Source organism: Kogia breviceps, chromosome 1 (genome assembly GCF_026419965.1).
Source record: "Kogia breviceps isolate mKogBre1 chromosome 1, mKogBre1 haplotype 1, whole genome shotgun sequence".
NCBI classification, from domain to species: Eukaryota; Metazoa; Chordata; class Mammalia; order Artiodactyla; family Physeteridae; genus Kogia; species Kogia breviceps.
The window spans coordinates 14,303,397-14,325,234 of NC_081310.1; the positions used below are offsets into that span (position 1 = coordinate 14,303,397).

The 21,838-nt window shown below is 34.5% G+C and overlaps 1 protein-coding gene across 1 annotated transcript in view; it reads right to left on the reverse strand.

Moving 5' to 3' along the window:
- The window catches only part of USH2A (usherin), an 833,496-nt gene that overhangs the window by 487,881 nt on the left and 323,777 nt on the right, over nt 1-21,838 (reverse strand). Inside the window, exon 22 of the mRNA XM_059039022.2 lies at nt 253-383. Within this exon, the coding sequence (XP_058895005.1) occupies nt 253-383 (131 nt within the window). The remainder of the gene's footprint in view (nt 1-252; nt 384-21,838) is intronic.

Below are 21,838 nucleotides of genomic sequence, written 5' to 3' on the forward strand. Positions count from 1 at the left end.
TTAATCCTCATTATAAGGTAGCCTATGGTTGTTAAGCAGGCAGATTCTCAGTCAGACTATGTGATTTTGAAGCTCTGCTATTTTAGCTGTGGGCAAGTCAGATCACTTTTGTAAGTTTCTTTTTCCTCATTGGTAAAGTGGAAATAATGAGTACTCACCTCTAAGGTTTTGGTGAGGATTCATTGTGAAAACATAAGCACTTGGTACCTGGTAAACTCTCAAAAATATCAACTCTTATGATTACTCATTTACCTGAGGATCAAAAAGAAAATAAGGGCGTCCATTCTTCAACTGAATTGCGAAATACTCTTCCTGATTGCCAGGTGATGCCGCAAAGACAATCAAACCTTCAGGCACCCTCGTTCGAAAGCTGGCCTTAATGCCTGGGGAGACAAGTGCAATCAGCGAATCAGTGCTGGGTTTTGTTGATTCTTTCTGATAAACGTACATTTACTTTCATTATTATTTATGATGCAGTGAGTACAGTCAGGGAATTATACACAGCAATGCACTGGGATGGTCCCAGCCATTTGGTTTTAACTGTATCCCATTATGAATGCCAACCCATACTTGGAAACTCAAGCCTGCACTCCCGCTAATCAATATATAATGAAGTTTAAATATATGCAAAACTCATCAACATAAAAAGATATGTTGTCAACCCACAATTGGATACCAGGGGATCAATGCGGTAATATTATCAGAGTCATAAAAATAAATGGGTTTTTGACATGAGTGAAAGACACACAAGGAGCTTTGTTTAAAATACTTATGAAGTTTAAAGAACTTGTCCGGTAGTAGAAGCTAAAAGCGAGAAAAATCTGCTATGAAGTGGTCCACAGAGCCAATTTTCTGGGATGCCATCCTGTAACCAAATGGTCTGCAGCCTTCAGAATTCCAGGGGCTCCACTCACCCTTCAGATCACCTACCAGCACTGCCCACGACACACAGTGCTCCTGTCTTTCAGAAATTACCCCTGCTCAGGAAGCAGGGAAGGCATGCAATAGTTCTCTATGATGTCTTCGCACTACCACCACCTGGTCCAACCTCCATTCTACGGGTATCCCACCCACTCAATGCGTACTATCAAGCTCTTCCTCAGTGTGAGACATTTTGTTAATGTACTGAAACTGGCACGGAAGTTTAAGATCTTTGTTCTCAAGAGTTTCCAGTTTAGTTGGAGATATAAAATGTGTGTGTCTTAACAGACACGTCGTACAGAGAGAATCAAATAAGAGGTCAAGAACATACATGAGAACCAAATGACAGCTCAAGAGCACGAAACTGAATAATTAATGGCTATTGATTTGATTAATAATATAGTCAACCAGGATTGTGTAAGTTGGAAGGGGACAGAGCTGCCTTCATGCTGGGCTGGTAACCAAAGTTCTTACATAGCTGAGGGATTTACCCGGGATTCAATAGACTACAACAGGTTCCTGCCATCAGAAACCATGTCTGATTCATCTTTCTACCCCCAGAAATCACATGGTGTCCTGGTGTACTTAGTAAATGGATGTGAAGAAAGGAGGTGGAAGGTCCAACAAGTGGAAGGTCCAACAAGTGGTAAGGAAGAAGTTTTAACACAGGTGTGGAGGCAGGAGGTCAGAAATCATTTTGCGAGCATCAGATAGTCATTTTCTAAAATACGTTTTCTATGGAACATTAGCATTTGTTGAGTACTCTGATACACAATAAAGAAGAAAAACTAACAAGCCAGTGCCTGACATTAAATTCTAGTTGGTGAAAAAGAATTTTTTAAAAAACCCAAAAAACTGTAGTGAGGTGTGATAAGTGATACAGACCTATTTACAAGATATAATTTGATTCAAAGGGATTAAGAAAGGTTTCACAAAGAATAAGATGCTTGAGCTTGTTTTCAGAGAATATGAAGGGCTTTGGGAGAAACTGTATAAAGGCCTAGAGGCAGGGAAAATATTAAGGAAAGCTGGATGTGGAGGAGGCAGTTAAGATATGAATCTGGAGAAATAGGCAAGACCCCATCTCAGGCCATATATAGACTATCTGGCTTGAGAAGTTTGAGTAGAAGACAAAGATGGAAAAGAAGATTATGTCATAACTATCTTTAGAGTGAATTATTTTAATACCAGCAAAGGCAAGTCTGGCTTCAGACTTTCCAAAGAGGCAACTCAAACTTTTCCTGGCCTTCTTAGCTTCTGCATCTTTGTCTTCTAGATTTTATGCTTTTGGTCCTTTTCAAACATACCTGTCCTACTCATTTTGATATTTCATTACCTCACACTCTCTGATTCTCTTTATCCCACCTTCTAGGATATTACATTCTTGCTGTTAGACTCAGTACCTGGTCCATCCTGGCGCCTCTCTCACTTCCTAGAATAAGATCGTTTGTCCCTACACATCACTTTTCAGTATCCAAACTCACTTGAACCCCTGATACTAGCTTTATTACTCTCATCTCTCCTACTAAGTGGACTAAAAAAGTTGGAATTTATCCTGTAGACAAAAGGAAGGCTTTAAAATTGGGGTGGAGGAAGGGAAGAAGATGCTCAAAGTCAAGATGAAGGCAACCAAACTAACAGTGGAATGTCTGGAGGATGTAGATAATTTAACTACAGAGGAACCAGCTAGGATACTGCTGTGCTTTGGGGGAATAAGATGATAAGGATTGTAATTAAGGACTGACACATAACTAAATGTATTGAAAGAATGGAGTCTATATATTTCAGAAGAGAATCCTTAAAACAAGTGGTTATGAGGTGATGATGGGGTAAGATGGTCAATTCTTTTCATCAATTACCGAGGGAAAAGTAGCATTATTAACAGAAGCAGAAAGGTCAGGTACAAAAGAAAATATGGGGTTGAGGATATAAGCTCCATCTGGGGCACAGTGAGTTTATATTAATAATGTAAAGGAAAAAACTATCCATCATTTGGAAATGAGGAACTAAATCTCAGAAGAGAAAATGGGGCTAGAAAAATAAATTGGCAACCACCTGCCAATAAATCATGTCCCTGGGAGACAGAGCAAGGACCACTGGGAAAAATGTCCCAGACTTAAGGAAAACATCAGGACAATAATAAAGTTAGAACAATCAGGATCACATTGTAAAATGGAAACATAGGTAGGAGAGAATTTTAAGAAGGCAAAGTTAGTTAACTATGTAAGCATTTCCTATAGGTCCAGAATAATGAGAGCTGAAGAAAAGCTCACAGAGCTGGTAATTACTATCTTTTTCAATTGAGTAGAACGATCAGAGTCCAAACTGCTGGGTGATAATTTTTGATGGAATGGATGAGTAGGCAGTGGGTATCGAGGTCTCACTAGAAAAATGTGGTAGAGAATGAAATGGGAGACACAGAAACAAAGCATTAGGGTGGCGCAGTCAGATATAAGGAGGAAACATCTGCCAACAAAAGCACAGACATGGCCAAAATCTGGTGTACCTTCTGACCAGAGAAAAATCATATTTCTATCAACTCTTCTTCTCTTAAGCTTCTCTCCTTTTGGTTCAGAGTGGCTCTCTTCTACAGATGGCTTACCTTTCTGTGACCATTTTAAAATTTCATATGTGGTATCAAATACTATAATTAAGACTATTGTTTTAAAATTAAGCAACTGAAGGTTATTTCATAAAAATAGCTACAGTTCAAAACACGAAGACAACAACACTCTCTACCAGGGTGCTGTTGGCATCTACATGGTGGTAACCAGGGGAGCAAAAGCCAGGATTTGAATGAGGGAAGAAAATAATAATTGCTCAGTCTGGGAATACAACTACGCGTCCCCAGTTGAAGGGAAATTTGATGAATGAAATTATGAATCACAATAAGAATTACAGGAATATTTAGCCAAGTTATACTTGGGAAAAAATCAACTAATATCATATGTTATTCAAGAATGTGCATGTGCATGTGTTTTTCAGACACACCATTTAATTTCCAGCTTTTACACTTACATAACACAGAAATGTTATATAAAATTTAGCCCAACTAAAATAGAATACACAGATCAAGGGGTATTTCTTGTGAGAGATGAAGACTTACTAAAGTAACTTGATTTGATGTTGTATGGTCAAATTGTTTCCTTACATTACAAAGATTTATAATGAATGAGGGGTTTTTTTGCAAGTAAATAGATTAAAAAAATGCACACTTCCATTGAAACATCATGTTCTTGACAATTAATGTTGTAGACATTGATAAATCCTATCTTTTGAGCCAAATGCCTTAAATCATGTAGTCAATCATATGCCTATACACCCCCATCCACTGACTTTAGGCTCAGCCACATGACTTGTTTCGGGAAAAAAGTGGAAGCAGACATGTGGTACCATGTTAGAGAAGAAGCTTTAAATATATACTGTGTGACTGAACTTGACTCCTATTTTCTCCTGTGCCTCATGAATGTGCTTTCATCCTGGGCTCAAGAATAAGAAGACATGTGGAGCAGAGCAGAGCAGTACCAAAGCATTTTTCTTTTTAGAGGCTTGCGTTAAAGAGCCATGCTGACTAAAATGGGCAGAAAAGTGAAAAATAAATATTTCTCACTTGCTAAAATTTAGATTTTGATGCAAAGAAAACAGGAGATATTCTAAAGTTCAATTTTTTGCTTCAAGTATTTGGGGAAATGATAGAGCATTTTTCTATCTCAATAGAAAAATTTATTCATTCATCCAAGGAATATTTTTAGGAAAATATACTTTGTGCAGCCACCCTTCTAGGCTATTGGGATACAGAGATATATAAAAGAGACATACATCCGTGGCCTCACATTTTAAAAAATCTGAAAATCTAAGATCTGCATGAAAATACTTAGTTTTTATGTAAATGTGTTTGCAACTTTAAAAATTTAATCATAAAAACAGTACAGTGACAAGCCCATGAAATAAGCAAAGAGTTCTTAAACAATACAGGTAAAAGTATAATAGAAAGGGAAATGGTTATAAATTGTATTAGGATTAAGAACTTTTGTCTAAGAAAAGGCACAAATAAGAGAGTGAAAAGGTAACTAACATAACAGGAGAAGATATTTATAATATATGTTTCTGATAACATACATAGCCTATAAAAATATATAAAATTCCTACAAATCAATAAAAAAAGATGAATGACTCATTAAAAGAATGGGGGCAAATGGCTCTTCAAAAAGATGATGTCCAAATGACAAATAAATGTATGAAAAAGATGCTCAGCATTGTTAGTCATCAGAGAAAGGCAAAATAAAGTGCAATACCACTAAACACCCACCAGAATGGCTAAAATAAAATAGAAAATACTAAATATACTCAAGTACGTAGAGCAACTGGAATGCTCATAACTACTAGTGGGAGTATAATTGGTCCCACCGTTCTGAACAACTGCTTGGCAGTACTTATTAATTTATACCTCCTAAATATATGCATACCTTTTGGTCTAGCCATTCCACTCCAAGTTATATATCCCACCACACACACACACACACACACACACACACACACACACACACACACACAAATACACAGCTTCAGAAAAATATATAAGTATGTATACAGAAATACTTTTTATTATACCATTAAAATGGAACATACACAAATGCCCACTAACTGCAGAAAGGATAAATAAATGAGGTATAATATAGCAATGAGAATGAACAAAATATAGCCACATGCAACTACAGGCATGAATCTCACAAACAAAATATTGGATAAAAAATGCTAGGCACAAAAGAATACATACCGCATGATCCCTTTTACATCAAGTGTAAAACCACACAAAATAAATCTATGGTTTTAGAGGTCAAGATAGTGGTAATCCCGGTTGGGGTTTAGAACAGGGCACAATGCACAGGGGTTCTGGGGGATCAGTACTATTCTATTTAGTAATTTCGTGCCGGTTACATAAAGCTATTCAGGTTTTGAAATCTGTCAAGCAGTACACCTATGATTTTTGTACTTTTCTGTTTGTATGTTAAACTTCAATACAAAGTTTTGCTGAAAATGAAGAAATAATAGAATTACATAAAATTCAAACTATAACAGCTGAAAGTGAAAATTCCCTATAGGTTTACCTGTCACCCTCAGAGAAACTACTACCAACCATTTGGCAAAGCTTTTCTCAAAAATATTTATACACATGTATGTCATTGTTTATCTGTTTTTTTCTTTACTGAAATTGGATTACATCATGCACTATTCTGTAAGGTTTTAAAATTTTTCAAAAAACAATTGCATATATTTAAGGTGTTCAACACGATGATTTATACATATACATAGTGAAATGATTACTACAGTCAAGCTAACTGACATACTATATCCTCACATAGGTACTAATTTTTGTGTGTGATAAGTGCATATGATATCTATTCTCTTAGCACCTTTCCGTACAGTATTATTATAGTATTATTAAGTATAGTCATCACGCCTATACATTAGCTCCCTAGGCTTTTTCATCCTACATAACTGCAACTTCGTAGTCATTGACCAACATCTCCCCAGTCCCTGGTAACCACTATTCTACTCCCTGTTTGTATGAGCTTGATTTTTTTAAAAAATTTATTCTACATATCAGTGAGATCCTACAGTATTCATCTTTCTCTATCTGGGTCATTTCACTTAGCATAATGCCCTCCAGGTTCATCCATTTTGTTGCAAATGGTAGGATTTCTTTCTTTCTCGCGGCTGAATAATATTCCATTGTACATGTTTGTGTACGTATGTATATTTTCTTTATCCATTCATCCACTGATGGACATTTGGGCTGTTTCCATATCTCAGCTATTGTGAAAAATGCTTCTGTAAGTGTTTTTCACTTTGTAACATAGAGCAGATATCTTTCCACTTCAGTTCACAAAGACACGTGATATTCTCTAATAACTAAATACATTTACATACTTTATTTTATAATTTTATCTTAGATAACGTTCAGTTGGTTTCTAATTTTTTGATATTAAAAGCAGTATTGCAACAAACAGTTTTGCTTGCATATTGGTAGGCTCTAAGATAATGTTCAGTCAAAGAGATTAATTTTTAAAAATTTTACTCAGATGCCATATGGTCTTTGAAAACTAATAATTAATTCAAATATTGGGTTGGCAAAAAAGTTCGTTTGGTTTTTTTCTGTAAGATGGCTCTAATAGCACTTAGTTGTCTTTTTTTTTTTTTTTTTTGTGGTACGCTGGCCTCTCACTGTTGTGGCCTCTCCCGTTGCGGAGCACAGGCTCCGGACGCGCAGGCTCAGTGGCCATGGCTCACGGGCCCACCCGCTCCACGGCATGTGGGATCTTCCCGGACTGGGGCACGAACCTGTGTTCCCTGCATCGGCAGGCGGACTCGCAACCACTGCGCCACCAGGGAAGCCTTGCTTAGTTGTCTTTAACATCACTAGAAACAATATTGTTAGATTGCATGTGACAGCTGTCATATCAGTGAGTATTTAAAAACAGACATCAAAATTGGTGAATTTTTATGTAGGCATTTTAATGTTGAAGATGGGAGAAAAAAAGCAACATTTTCAACATGTTATGCTTCATTATTTCAAGAAAGGTAAAAATGCCACTGAAACGCAAAAAAAAAAAAGATTTCTGCAGTGTATGGAGAAGGTGCTGTGACTGATTGAACGTGTCAAAAGTGGTCTGCAAAGTTTCATGCTGGAGATTTCTTGCTGGACGATGCTCCATGGTCACGTAGACCAGTTGAAGTTGATAGCGATCAAATAGAGATATTAACTGAGAACAATCAACGTTATACCACACGGGAAATAGCCAACATATTCAAAATATCCAAATCAAGCATTGAAAATCATTTGTACCAGCTTGGTTATATTAATCACTTTGATATTTGGGTTTCACATAAGTTAAGTGAAAAAAACCTTCTTGACCATACTTCCCATGAGATTCTCTACTTAAACATAACAAAAATGTTCCGTCTTTAAAACAAATTGTGATGGGCAATGAAAAGTGGATACTGTACAGTAATGTGGAACAGAAGAGATCAAGGGGCAAGTGAAATGAACCACCACCAACCACACCAAAGGGTGGTCTTCAACCAGAGAAGGGGATGTTGTGTATATGGTGGGATTGGAAGGGAGTCCTCTATTATGAGCTCCTTCTGGAAAACCAAACAATTAATTCCAACAAGTACTGCTCCCAATTAGACCAACTGAAAACAGCACTCGACAGAAAGCATCCAGAATTAGTCAACAGAAAATGCATAATCTTCCATCAGGATAATGCAAGACCACGTGTTTCTTTGATGACCAGGCAAAAAACTGTTACAGCTTGGCTGGGAAGTTCTGATTCACCTGCCATATTCACCAGACATTGCACCTTCGAATTTCCATTTATTTTGGTCTTTACAAAATTCTCTTAATGGAAAAATTTCAATTCCCTGGAAAACTGTAAAAGGCACCTAGAACAGTTCTTTGCTCAAAAAGATAAAAAGTTTTGGGAAGATGGAGTTATGAAGTTGTCCGAAAAATCTCAGAAGGTAGTAGAACAAAATGGTGAATATGTTGTTTAATAAAGTTCTCGGTAAAAATGAAAAATGTGTCTTTTATTTTTACATAAAAACCAAAGGAACCTTTTGTCCAACCCAATACTTTTTCAGAGTTTGAATGACCACATCCGCATACTCTGACCAATAATGGATATTTCAAAATCTGAGATGAAAGAATGAGAATTCAGGTTTGTTTTAATTCACTTTTCATATTATTGGTGATAGTAAAAACTTCATATATATGTTAACCATAAAGATAGCCATATATTTTTATGGGAGTTGTGCACACAAATGTCTCTTGTCCAATTTCAAAGGTCTATTTATTGGTTTCTACTTGATTTATTTGAGTTATTTAAATATTGTGGGTCATCATATGTTATGAGTCACCATTCTCTATCTCCCGGATTATTGTAATTATCTCCCTTAACATTTTTGACCTCCCCTTTTCCATCCTTGCTCCATGCCCCCCCACCCCCACCCCCCCACACATACTATAGTCTATTCTAAAATAATAGCTAGAGTCATCCCATCAAAGGACAATTCTGGTCACGTCTTTCCTCTATTTGGTGACCACCAAAGGCTTCTTGTCTCACATCAAGTGAAAGCCACAGTCATCATCATAGCCTACAACATCTTAAATAATCCAGCCTTCACTATGTCTCCCATTTCCAATTATGTTTCCCCTCCCTTTCTCCACTCTGGCTACCTCAGTAATTGTTCTTCCCTCTGCCTGGAAACATCTTTCCCAGGTATCGGCATGGTTTGGTATCTCATTTTTTTATCAGGCATTTTCTCAAATTCAACTTCTCTGAGAAACCCAGAGAAACTGGGTTTATTAACAATTATAATCACCCATCTGCTTTGCCTTTCTGCATAGCACTCACCATCTCCAACCCGTACTATACTTTCATCATTTATTTTATTTACATCATATCTCCACCCCTTAAAATATAAATCTAGAACAGTGCCTGCTTCATTCTAAGCCCTCAATAAATTTTTGAAGGATTAGATATTGATCCTTTTTTTAAAAAAAACTTGTAATTTATTCCTCCCCTGCTCCACTTGGTAACCATAGCTGTGTTTTCTAAGTCTGTGAGTCTATTTCTGTTTTGTAAATAAGTTCATTTGTATCCTATTTTTAGATTCCACATATAAGTGATATCATATGGTATTTGTCTTTCTGTGTCTGACTTACTTCACTTAGTATGATAATCTCTAGGTCTGACCATATTGATGCAAATGGCATTATTTCATTCTTTTTTTTATAGCTGAGTAATATTCCACTGTGTGTGTATATATATATATATATATATATATATATATATATATATATATACCACATCTTCTTTATCCATTCATCCATCAATATATATTTACGTTGCTTCCATGTCTTGGCTATTTTAAATAGTGCTACAAACATCGCGTTGCATGTATCTTTTCTAATTATGTTTTTCTCTGGATATATGCCCAGGAGTGGGATTGCAGGATCATATGGTAGCTCTAGTTTTAGTTTTTTAAGGAACCCCCATACTGTTCTCCATAGTGACTACACCAATTTACATTCCCACCAACAGTGTAGGAGGGTTCCTTTTTCTCCACACTTCCTCCAGCATTTATTATTTGTAGACATTTTTGATGATGGCCATTCTGACCAGTGTGAGGTAATACCTCATTGATCCTTTGTCTAGATAGATGTTTCAAATACTTTCTCCCAGTTTGCTGTGTGCCTTTTAACCTTATGTTGTTGTTTTTCATTATTCTATAGGCTAAAATAAAACAACTCAAAATTTTAAAACATTTTTTCTCAATTTCTTCTAGAATTTGTGCTTTAATTAGAAAGTACTTCCTTCCTCACAAAATAATAAAAAGTAGTCTTTAATAGTTTCTTATAGCATATTCATGACTATAACATTTAAAATTTCAGTCCAGATGATTCAGCTTCCCATTGGATAATGATAGCAGCCTAATATTTCTGCATTTTTCTCTAAAAACCATTCTGATCATGAAGGAGAACAAATATAATCACCATAACCTAAGCCTATAGAGTCACTAGGAGACAGAGAATTCTAAAAACTTCAATATGTGAAATAGAGAAATAAACATTCTAAACCAGAAGAGTCAGCACCAGAGTTCACACTGGAGTTGAGAGTAGAATAAAGAATGAATAGAAAAGGGCAGAGGGCAGCAAGGACCCAGCCATGACAGAAGTCAGATAAAATCACCCCCTGAAAGTCAGTTCCTCCTTGAGTTAAAAAAACAAACAAGCAAGCAAACAAACAACAACAACAACACTGAGAACAAAATATTGGCTACTGAGATATTCAAAGAGCCCTGAAAGGGTCCAGGAAAAGAAAGAGCAATCTGTGGAAGGCACTGCTTCCAGAGAAAAGGGAAAGCACTGCAAGGAGCCATATCTCTTAGCATCAGAGAAGGAAGCAAACAGGAAATTAAGAATTCTGAATTAACAAAAGAGAATCAGAAAACCGGAAAACACACAAATCAACACAGAGCGCACCATCTATCACCATTCACAAAAGCAACAGGATGTGTCTCTCTTGAACCAAAAAACCTACGCCAAACCTTCATCCTAACTGATATACCATTGGTGTTGCATATTCAGCAAAAGGTAAGACATTTCAAGATGACTGGAAATGATCATATACTATCCTTATACAGCTACTGTAAGAACAAAGTGAAATTGAGAACCAAAACATTTTAGCTGAAGAAAATTCTTCCCTCCAAAATCCAAGCACAGAAACTATAATTATAGGAAACTATAACACAGCTCCCCAGCATGAATGCAAGAGCTGCTAAAAAGCATTTACAGATATGAAAAAAAAAATCTTGAACCAGAATTTCAAATTCTCATAACTGACATGGATACGTAGAATATATAAAGAAATCCTAAAATGAAATCCTACAACTCAATACATTTTTTTCAAAGAGGAAATGAAACTGGCCAAGAGGCAAATGAAAAGATGCTCAACATAGCTTAATCATCAGGGATATGCAAATCAAACCCACAATGAGATATTACCTCACACCTGTCAGAATGCCTATCATCAAAAAGAACACAAATAACAAATTCTGGCCAGGATGTGGAGAAAAGGGAACTCTTGTACACTGTTGGTGGGAGTGTAAATTGGTGCAACCACTGTGGAAAACAGGATGGAGGTTTCTCAAAGTACAAAAAATAGAACTACCATATGACCCAGCAGTTCCACTCCTGGGTATATATCAAAAAATAAATAAATACATACATAAATAAAAACACTAATTCAAAAAGATACGAGCACCCCAATGTTCTAAGCAGCATTGTTTACAATTGCCAAGATACTGAAGTAACATAAATGTCCATCAACAGATGAATGGCTAAAGAAGATGTGGTATATATACAATGGAATACTACTCAGCCATTAAGAAGAATGGAATTTTGCTATTTGTAGCAACATGGATGGTCTTGGAGGGCATTGTGCTAAGTGAAATAAGTCAGAGAAAGACAAATATTGTATGATATCACTTGTATGTAGAATCTAAAAAATACAAAAAACTAGTAAATATAACAAAAAAGCAGCAGACTCACAGATATAGAGAACCAACTAGTGGTTACCAGTGGACAGAGGGGAGAGGAGCTATATAGTGGTGGAGAGTGGGGGTACAAACTATTGGGTATAAGATAGGCCACAAAGATACATTGTACAACACAGGGACTATAGCCAATATTTTGTAATTGTAAATGGAATGTAAACTTTAAAATTGTATAAAAGAATTTTAAAAATTAAAAAGTTTGAACAGTCATGACCAACAAACTCTGATACGTGAATAATAAGGTTCACAAGGAAGATGCTCAGTTTCATCAATCATCAGGGAACTGCAAATTAAAACTACAATGAGATACCATGTTATACTCACTAGAATGGCTAAAATTAAAAACACTAAATTCTGCTGTATGTAAATGTAAGATGGAGCAACCATTTCAGAAAACTGCTTGGTATTTTCTTACTAAAACATATACATAGCCTATGACTCATTCTGTGGCTTGTCTTTTCATATTCTTAGCATCTTTTGAAGAAGTTGAATTTATCATTTTTGAATGGATAGTGCTTTTTATATCCTAAGAAGTCTTTACCAACACCAAGGTCACCAAGATATTCTCTCATTTTTCTTCTAAAAGCTTTATAATTTTAGCTTTTATTTTTAGGACGTTGACTCCATCTCAGATTAATTTGTATGTATGATGTGAGGTACGGATCCAGCTTCAATTTTTCCAGATCACTCCAGATTATGCAATATCATTGGTGAAAAGATTGTGCTTTTCTCATTGAATTGCCTTAACTTCACCAAATTTAATTGACAATGGAAATTTGGGTCTATTTCTAATCTATTTGTCAGTACTTCACAAATAATACAATGTCTTGATTTTTGTGGCCTTATTTTAAGTCATGAAGTCAGATAGCGTAAGTCTGACAAATTCATCAGACTATATTCAATCTTGTTTTCAAATATTCTAGACCTTTTGAATTTCCTTTTAACTTGTAGAATCAACCTGAGAATTTCTTTAAAAAAGCTTGCTGTAATTTTGATTGAAATTACATTAAGCCTATAGATTGACTTGAGGGGAAGGACTATTTTAACAACCTTTTGTTTATCATCCACAATTATGATAACTCTTCTCATTTATTTATATTTACTTTAATTTTCCTAAGTCATTTTACAATTTTGAGTGTAGAATCTTTTCACTTACTTTGTTAAATTTAAGTATTATGTTTTGGATGCTCTTTTAAATGCTACTTTTATACTTTTTTCAACTATTTATTAGTTATTATTTCAACTATTATTACTTTTTTTCAACTATATATTATTATTTCAACTATTTATTATACTTATTTCAACTATTTTATACTTTTTTCAACTATGATTAATTTTATCTACATTGATTTTATATGTGCTACCTTTCTGAATTCTTATTATTGAATAGTTCTAGTACTTAGAGATTGAATATACATACATAATCACATCAACTACAAATAAAGACATATTCCTTTTCCTTTCCAACATTTGTGACTTTTATTTATTTTATTGTTTTACTGCAGAGGCTAGGACCACTAGTAAAATTTGAATGCTGATCCCAATCTTAGAAGCAAAGCACATATTGTTTCACCATTGAGTATATTAGCTGTAGGATGTTCAAAGTGGTCCTTTATTTAATTAGGAAAGTCCCCCTCTATTGTTAGCTTGCTGAAAGTTTTCATTATGAGTAGGTGTTAAATTTTGTCAAATCCTTTCCAGATCTATTGAGAAAATATGATATTTTGCTCCAATCCCTCTATTAATGTGGTGAATCATACTCATTGATTTTTTAAATTAATTCAAAATCTACCCTCCACTGCCCATTATTCTTTTTAAAAAAATAATTTATTTATTTTATTTATTTATTTTGGGCTGCATCGGGTCTTCGTTGTTGTGTGTAGGCTTCCTCTAGTTGCAGCAAGCGGGGGCTACTCTTCCTCACGTGGGCTTCTCATTGTAGGCTTCTCTTGTTGCAGAGCAAGGGCTCTAGGTGTGCGGGTTTCAGTAGTTGTGGCACACGGGCTCAGGAGTTGTGGCTCACAGGCTCTAGAGCGCAGGCTCACTAGTTGTGGCACACAGGCTTAGTTCCTCCGTGGCATGTGGGATCTTCCTGGACCAGGGCTTGAACCCGTGTTGGCAGATTCTTAACCACTGCACCACCAGGGAAGCCCTGCCCATTATTCTTGAAAGCCAACATTGGGCCTTGATATCTGTTTCCATTTCATCAATATCTGATCTTAATTATTTTCTATATCTTATTATTTGGCATTTAATTTATTCTTTTGATAGTTCTTTTAATTAGAAACATGGAAAAGCTCGGATCTTTTTTTTCTAAGATAATCATTTAACTTAAACATTAACTCCTAAACATTTTACCTGCATCTTAAAAGCTGATAATGCTGTAGTTTCATTTTTTAACTTTTAAAATTTCAACTAAAAAAATTCCCTTGTCATTTCCTTTTTGATTTACACATTATTTAAAAATGAGTTAATTTTCAATATTTAGAAATTTTCTAAATGAGATATCATTTAGAAATGAGATATCATCCACATATTGATTTTAAATTTAATTCCATGTAGTCAGAGAATAAGCACTATGACTTCAATCCTTTGAAATTTTGTGAGACTTCTTTACGGTCCAGTATATACTTTCCAAGTACATTTGAAAAGAATGGGTGTTTTCCAGCTGGGATATAGTGTTCAATAAATACCATTTAAGTTCACTGGTAGTGTTGATTGCTCTTTCTATATTCTTAAAGATCTTTAGCTACTTCTTTTATTAATTACTAAGAAATTCATTTAAAAATCTTCACATATGGTAGTGAATTTGCTTATTTTCTCCCTAGTTTATAAATTTTATTTCATATATTTTGAAACTCTACTATTACATAGTAATACATTTAGGATACTTTCTTCTTGAAGAATTGACTTTATCAATGTGAAATGTCTTTATTTCCAGTAATACTACTGGTCTTGAAGATTAATTTGATATAAATATTGCCACTGCTATTTTGTTATGAAAAGTGTTTCATGATTTATGTTTTCCATCCTTTTACTTTTAAATCATCTGTTTTTTATACTTAAAGTACATCTCTTGTAAACAGTGTATATTAGAGTCTTGTGCTTTTAGCCAGTCTGATAATCTTCGCCTTTTGGTTGGCGTGTTTATATATTTTCATTCAATGTAATTATTGATATGGTTGAATTTAAGTTTACCATCTTACTACCTGTTTTCGTTCTTCTTTTTCTTCTTCTTTTTTTTTTTTGCATTTGTTCCTTGTTCTTTAATTGTGCCTATCCTAACTTGTTTTGGATTAGTAGAGTTATTTAAATGTTCCATTTTATTTCTTTCTCATTTCTTTACCTAAACTTCCTAAAATGGTTACTCTATGGACCACCATATGCATTCTTAACTTACAATATTCTACCAGGTATCGATATTATACCACTTCAGATTTCCTATGGCAGCATACTTCCAATCATTTGTGCTATTTTTGCCATAATTTTACTTTTATGTAGGTTGTAAACTACAGAATATATTTATATTTGGGGTTTTGCCAAATGTCTTTTTTAAAAATTAGGAAAAAATATTTTCTATTTATTCACATAGTTTTTGTTTCCATTTCCCTCCATTCCTTCATCAGATCTTTATTCCTACCTGGTATTATTTTCCTTTTGCCTGAAAAAAATTCTTTAGCATTTACTGAATTTCAGAACTATTCACAATATATTTATTCAGTTTTTGTTTATCTGAAAATGTCTTTCAACTTCATTTTTGAATATTTTCACTGAACACAGAATTCAGGTTGACTTTTTTTTTTTTTTTTTTTGGTTTTTAAAGATATTCCATTATCTTCTGGCCTCCATTATTTCAGAAAAAGTGTCAGCCATGATTCTTTTCATCATTTCCCTGTACGTAACATTGTTTTTTCTCCTAGATGGTTTAAGTTTCTTTCTTTTTCTTTATTTTTGTTTCAGTAATTTTTACTATAATATGTCTAAGATGTGATTTTCATTGTATTTATCCTGTTTGAAAGTCACTGAGCTTCTCTGATCCATAGGCTGCTGTTTTATCGCAAAATCTGAAGATTTATCAGCAGTTATTTCCTCAAATATTTTTTTCTGCCCATTTTCTCTTTTCCTTCTTCCTGGAACCCTGTCTCCACGTAAGTTAGAAATCCTGAAAAAAGATTATCTGTTTTTCTTTCCATCTTTTCTCTCTTGTTTTCATGTTGTTATTTTATAACTATCTATGTTCAAATTCATTAATCTTTTGTTTTGCACTGTCCATCTGCTCTTAAGCTCATCCAGTAAAGATTTTGAACTTTTTAAATTTTATTCCTTTTAGAGCAATCATTTCTCTTCCAAAATGCTGTATTCTCTTTATCTACTACATGTATTTTTACCTTTAAATTCTTTAAAATATTTATAATATTTGCTATACTATTTTCATTCTAATTTTAATAATTTGGTCATCTGGAAATATGCCTCTGTTGACTGTGTTGAACTGAAACTGGGCTCTAATTACATTGAGTTCACTTGTGATTATCCCAACTCCCAATGACTGATGATGTCATTGTTTTGATTTTATTCATATTTAAACTGGCAGGAGATTGTAGATTTTTTGGTTCAAATTTGGATTAAATCCTTTCATATCTCTGGAAGCAATCACTGGAAGAATGTGTGGGAGTCCATTTCTAGGCCCTCTTCAACAGATACTTTCTTGGCAAAATATGAGTGGAGAGCATAATAGGATTTGGGAACTGACCTACTTGTTTTGGCATTTGGACTTCTTCTAGATCTCATGTCATGTCACTAGGGCACATTGACAGTTAACAGCTGCTTTACTCTTGACTCTGAAGATTTTCCCTATATATATACAGGCTTATACCTCTGGGACCAAGTACCCACCCTCAGATATATAAAGTCTCACAGCTCTCCCCTCAACTATGAAACACTTATTTCTTACTAAAATTCAGTTTCTCCAGGGTTTTTGGCATTACCTGCTCTTTGATAGCCTCACAGAAAAATATGATATTTATTTAACTTAGATTTTTCTTGTTGTTGCCATGGTAGTGAAAGTCCTTCTCACTCTTCTACATCCAAATTTGAAGCAGAAGTTTCTATTAATTTTATAAGTGCTTTTGTGGGAACAGTAAAGCAAATGATTTATATATAGATCCAGTCACTTGTAGACTGTTCTATTAGTGACATATTTTTAACAGATTGTCTTGGATTTTAATAGGAGATAATATTATCAGAAAATAATGATTATTTGATCATTTTAAGTCCAAGTTTTATAATTCCTATTTCTTATTGCATTGATAAGACTGCTAGAACAGTGACATGTGACAGTGGCCACAGATCTTTATCTTTTTAGTGCTACTTCTATATTTTTCTGAAGATTGATATATTTATCCACTTATTTTTCAACTGGTGAATCACCTTTATATTGAAAATTTTTCCTTGTAGCAAATCCTGAATCTCTCTTGCTTGAAAGTATGCCTGTATTTTCTAAATCTATGCTTTACGAATATATGGCTATGGTCCTCTCATAAGAGTCCTTCAACAATTTAGAATAGCTTTTAGGTCAGACATTTTTTCCTTTTAACCTTCAATTATAGGGGTAAATATTTTTTCCCCTTTAGAAATAGATATTGATCCACTGGTTGAGAAAAGTCAATCAAATATTACATTAAATTAAAAAACCCCAACCAATTAACATGCGATAACTTTTAGCAGGAATAAAAGAATATGAAAACAACTTACTCTAAAATATTTTAACTTGTAATAATAGAGAAAATTAAATAGACAATAATTTGAAAATAACTTAGTTCCATTAATTTACCTTTTCTTTCACCAAAATATACTTTTTTTCTGAGAAATAAAGATAAAAAAGGCATAATACTCATCTCACATAGAACTTGTTCTACAGTATATGGGTCAAATGAATACAAAACACTATAAATGACTTACTTAAAGAAGGATATGTAATTCACAGATGTTAAATAGCAAAAAATAAAAAATAAAAATAAGACTAACTGTTAAAATGAGGGCAGAGCAGCATAGCATATGTGAAAGTTCACAGAAGCTGTGATGACTGAGCTGGATTATGAAGGATGAATTATAATTTAGCTGATGGACAATGATGTAAAGAGCACATAGGGCTTCTAAAGCCAAGTGATAGATATAGATAAACTTTCATAAAAAAAGAAGATACTGTAGTACAAGAGAGACATTTTCCTGAAGCTTTTTTTTTTTTTTTTTTTTTGTGGTACGCGGGCCTCTCACTGTCGTGACCTCTCCTGTTGTGGAGCACAGGCTCCGGACGCGCAGGCTCAGCGACCATGGCTCACGGGCCCCGCCGCTCCGCAGCATGTGGGATCTTCCCGGACCGGGGCACGAACCTGTGTTCCCTGCATTGGCAAGCGGACTCGCAACCACTGCGCCACCAGGGAAGCCCTCCTGAAGCTTTTTAAACTACTGTCACAACCAGTATCTCTCTTTCTTGTTGACTTTAATCTGCTAGAATTTAGCTTTTACAGTCTGCCTAGTGCCCCTTCCTTGTATTGTAGAAGGAAGTATCAAACCAAATCACTGAGATGAGAATGAAAGGTACTAGAATCTGGTGTTATCACTAAAGTCTCCTTCAGATGCATCACACAACCAAATCCATCGATCCGGATGCTAAGGATGTGACAGTCAACAAATTTTTCAAATCCTGCTAGGAGCCATATGAAAGAAACAGGTATAGCCTGGGGTAAGAGTTACTTATCTCTGACATAAGCCACATTGTTCATCTCTCATTCAATAGAAAATTCCAATAGAATAAACAAAGATATGACTCAGTTTAAAAACAAATCTATAAGAGATCAAAGATGCCTTATTAGATCAGTATATTAAATTGGCCAAAGATTTATAAAGAACTGCTGTAGAACAACACAAATTAAATATGTTAATGTAATAGTCAAGGTGCATTTTGTCAGGAAATTTACTAGGGTGTGAAGAATGGAGTCTTGATGCATGAGCTTCTAAAATTAAAATAACTCTTCACATAAAATTAATGTATTCTATCACATAGATATTTTCTTATCTTTGCCCTCATAAAGAAAGCAGAACTCCCTTGGCTTCATTCTAAAATATCCCTTCTGCTTCATTCCCACTCATAGCACTTGCTTGGGGATGGATTTCTGGTTCCCTGTTTGGTGCATTAGGGAATGTAGAAGTTCAATTTCATATAGAAGCAACTCTAGCTGTACAGCTTAATTTGAATTATGCAAATAAGTTCTAAATTGGAAAAAAGTTTTTCTTTTTACTTGACTGCCATTAGATGGTGCTAAAAATGTCACCATTCATAAAATATTTATGGCTAATCAGCCCTATAAATACATGAATAACAAAATCTTCATTGACTATAGTTAACAACAATTGAAAACTAACCTGAAAATAATAGAAATGGCCTGAAATTAATCCCCAAACAGCTACCTCTTTACTAGAATGCCAAATGTGTTATTTATTTAAATATGTATTATTTCTTAATTTTTAAAATTAAATTGTTTTTTATCTGCTTACTACTAAAGAACTCGGGAAACATTAAATCAGCATTCTAAAAATTACATTGTAAATGAAGATTAGGATAAAAAGTAGGGAAATACTAGAGAAAAATAAGAATAAAGAATTTGACTGTGTAGGAAGTTTTGAGAAACAGTAGTTAATCCTAATCTTTATAAAACAAAGAATGCTCTCTTTCTTCTTTTAAAATAATCCTCCATTTCAACCCAGGAACAATTAAAAATTGTGACTGCCTGAATGTCACTGTTATAAGAACCAATCATGCTTTACAATCTCCAAATGGTAAGTATACAAGGAAGAATTATCACCAGATACTTTCTGAAACATATATATGCCAGGACGCTTATTTCCTGCACAGAATACGCCTCAGTTAATAGATGCATTGGATTAGGTGATCTCTAAAATCCTGTAGTAGTGTGTAACTTTATAAATTAATGAACTGGAATTTTCATCTAACTGCCTTTTCATTTCTGATTTTATAGCAAGAGACTTCTCAAGTTGCTTATCTTCCTTTCCATTTCGTATAGATAGTCTTGCAACCACTGTCAGGCAACTATTCCCACTGCCTTAGATACTTGGAATCTTACTCTATGTTTTGGGTTTTTTTTTTTTTTTAACATCTTTATTGGAGTAAAATTGCTTTACAATGGTGTGTTACTTTCTGGTTTATAACAAAGGGAATCAGTTATACATATACATATGAGCCCATATCTCTTCCCTCTTGTGTCTCCCTCCCTCCCACCCTCCCTATCCCACCCTTCTAGCTGGTCACAAAGCACCAAGCTGATCTCCCTTGCTATGCGGTTGCTTCCAACTAGCTATCTATTTTACATTTGGTAGTGTATATATGTCAGTGCCGCTCTCTCAGTTTGTCCCAGCTTACCCTTCCCCCACCCCTTATCCTCAAGTCCATTATCTAGTACGTCTGTGTCTTTATTCCTGTCTTGCCCCTAGGTTCTTCATGACCTTTTTTTTTTTTTTAGATTCCATATATATGTGTTAGCATACAGTATTTGTTTTTCTCTTCCTGACTTATTTCACTCTGTATGACAGTCTTTAGGTCCATTCACCTCACTACAAACAACTCAATTTCGTTTCTTTTTATGGCTGAGTAATATTCCATTGTATATATGTGCCACATCATATTTATCCATTCACCTGTTGGTGGACACTTAGGTTGCTTCCATATCCTGGCTATTGTAAATAGAGCTGCAGTGAATATTTGGGTACATGACTCTTTTTGAATTATGGTTTTCTCAGGGTATATGCCCAGTAGTGGGATTGCTGGGTCGTATGGTAGTTCTATTTGTAGTTTTTAAAGGAACCTCCATACTGTTCTCCATAGTGGCTGTATCAATTTACATTCCCACCAACAGTGCAAGAGGGTTCCCTTTTCTCCACACCCTCTCCAGCATTTATTGTTTGTAGACTTTTTGATGATGGCCATTCTGACCGGTGTGAGATGATATCTCATTGTAGTTTTGATTTGCATTTCTCTAATGATTAATGATGTTGAGCATTCTTTCATGTGTTTGTTGGCAATCTGTATATCTTCTTTGGAGAAATGTCTGTTTAGGTCTTCTGCCCATTTTTGGATTGGGTTGTTTGGTTTTTTTTGATATTGAGCTGCATGAGCTGCTTGTAAATTTTGGAGATGAATCCTTTGTCAGTTGCTTCATTTGTGAATATTTTCTCCCATTCTGAGGGTTGCCTTTTAATCTTGTTGATGTTTTCCTTTGCTGTGCAAAAGCTTTTAAGTTTCATTAGGTCCCATTTGTTTATTTTTGTTTTTATTTCCATTTCTCTAGGAGGTGGGTCAAAAAGGATCTTGCTGTGGTTTATGTCATAGAGTGTTCTGCCTATTAGTTTTTAATTTTATTTCTAGGATGAACCCTGAAGTTGAACTTTCATCAAAGTTCTTCATCTGTGTATTTCAAAATTCTTCACCATTTTTTTTAAAGTTGGGTAGTTTGTCTTTATTAGTGATTTGTAAATTCTCTTTTCATATTAAGGGTATTATTTCACTGTCTGTCACATCGGTTACAGTCATTTACTTTCTCTTCTTACAGATTTTTTAAAATAAAAAAATATTTTTTTACTGTGGACAGATATTTTTAATGTTATTTCTATTATAAAAATTGTGTATATTTTTATGTATTAAAATCTATTCTTTTCCAATAATGGTATCTCCTTTTCTTTTGCTTTTATAATTAGGTTTCCCAACTAAAAATTTGTTACTTAC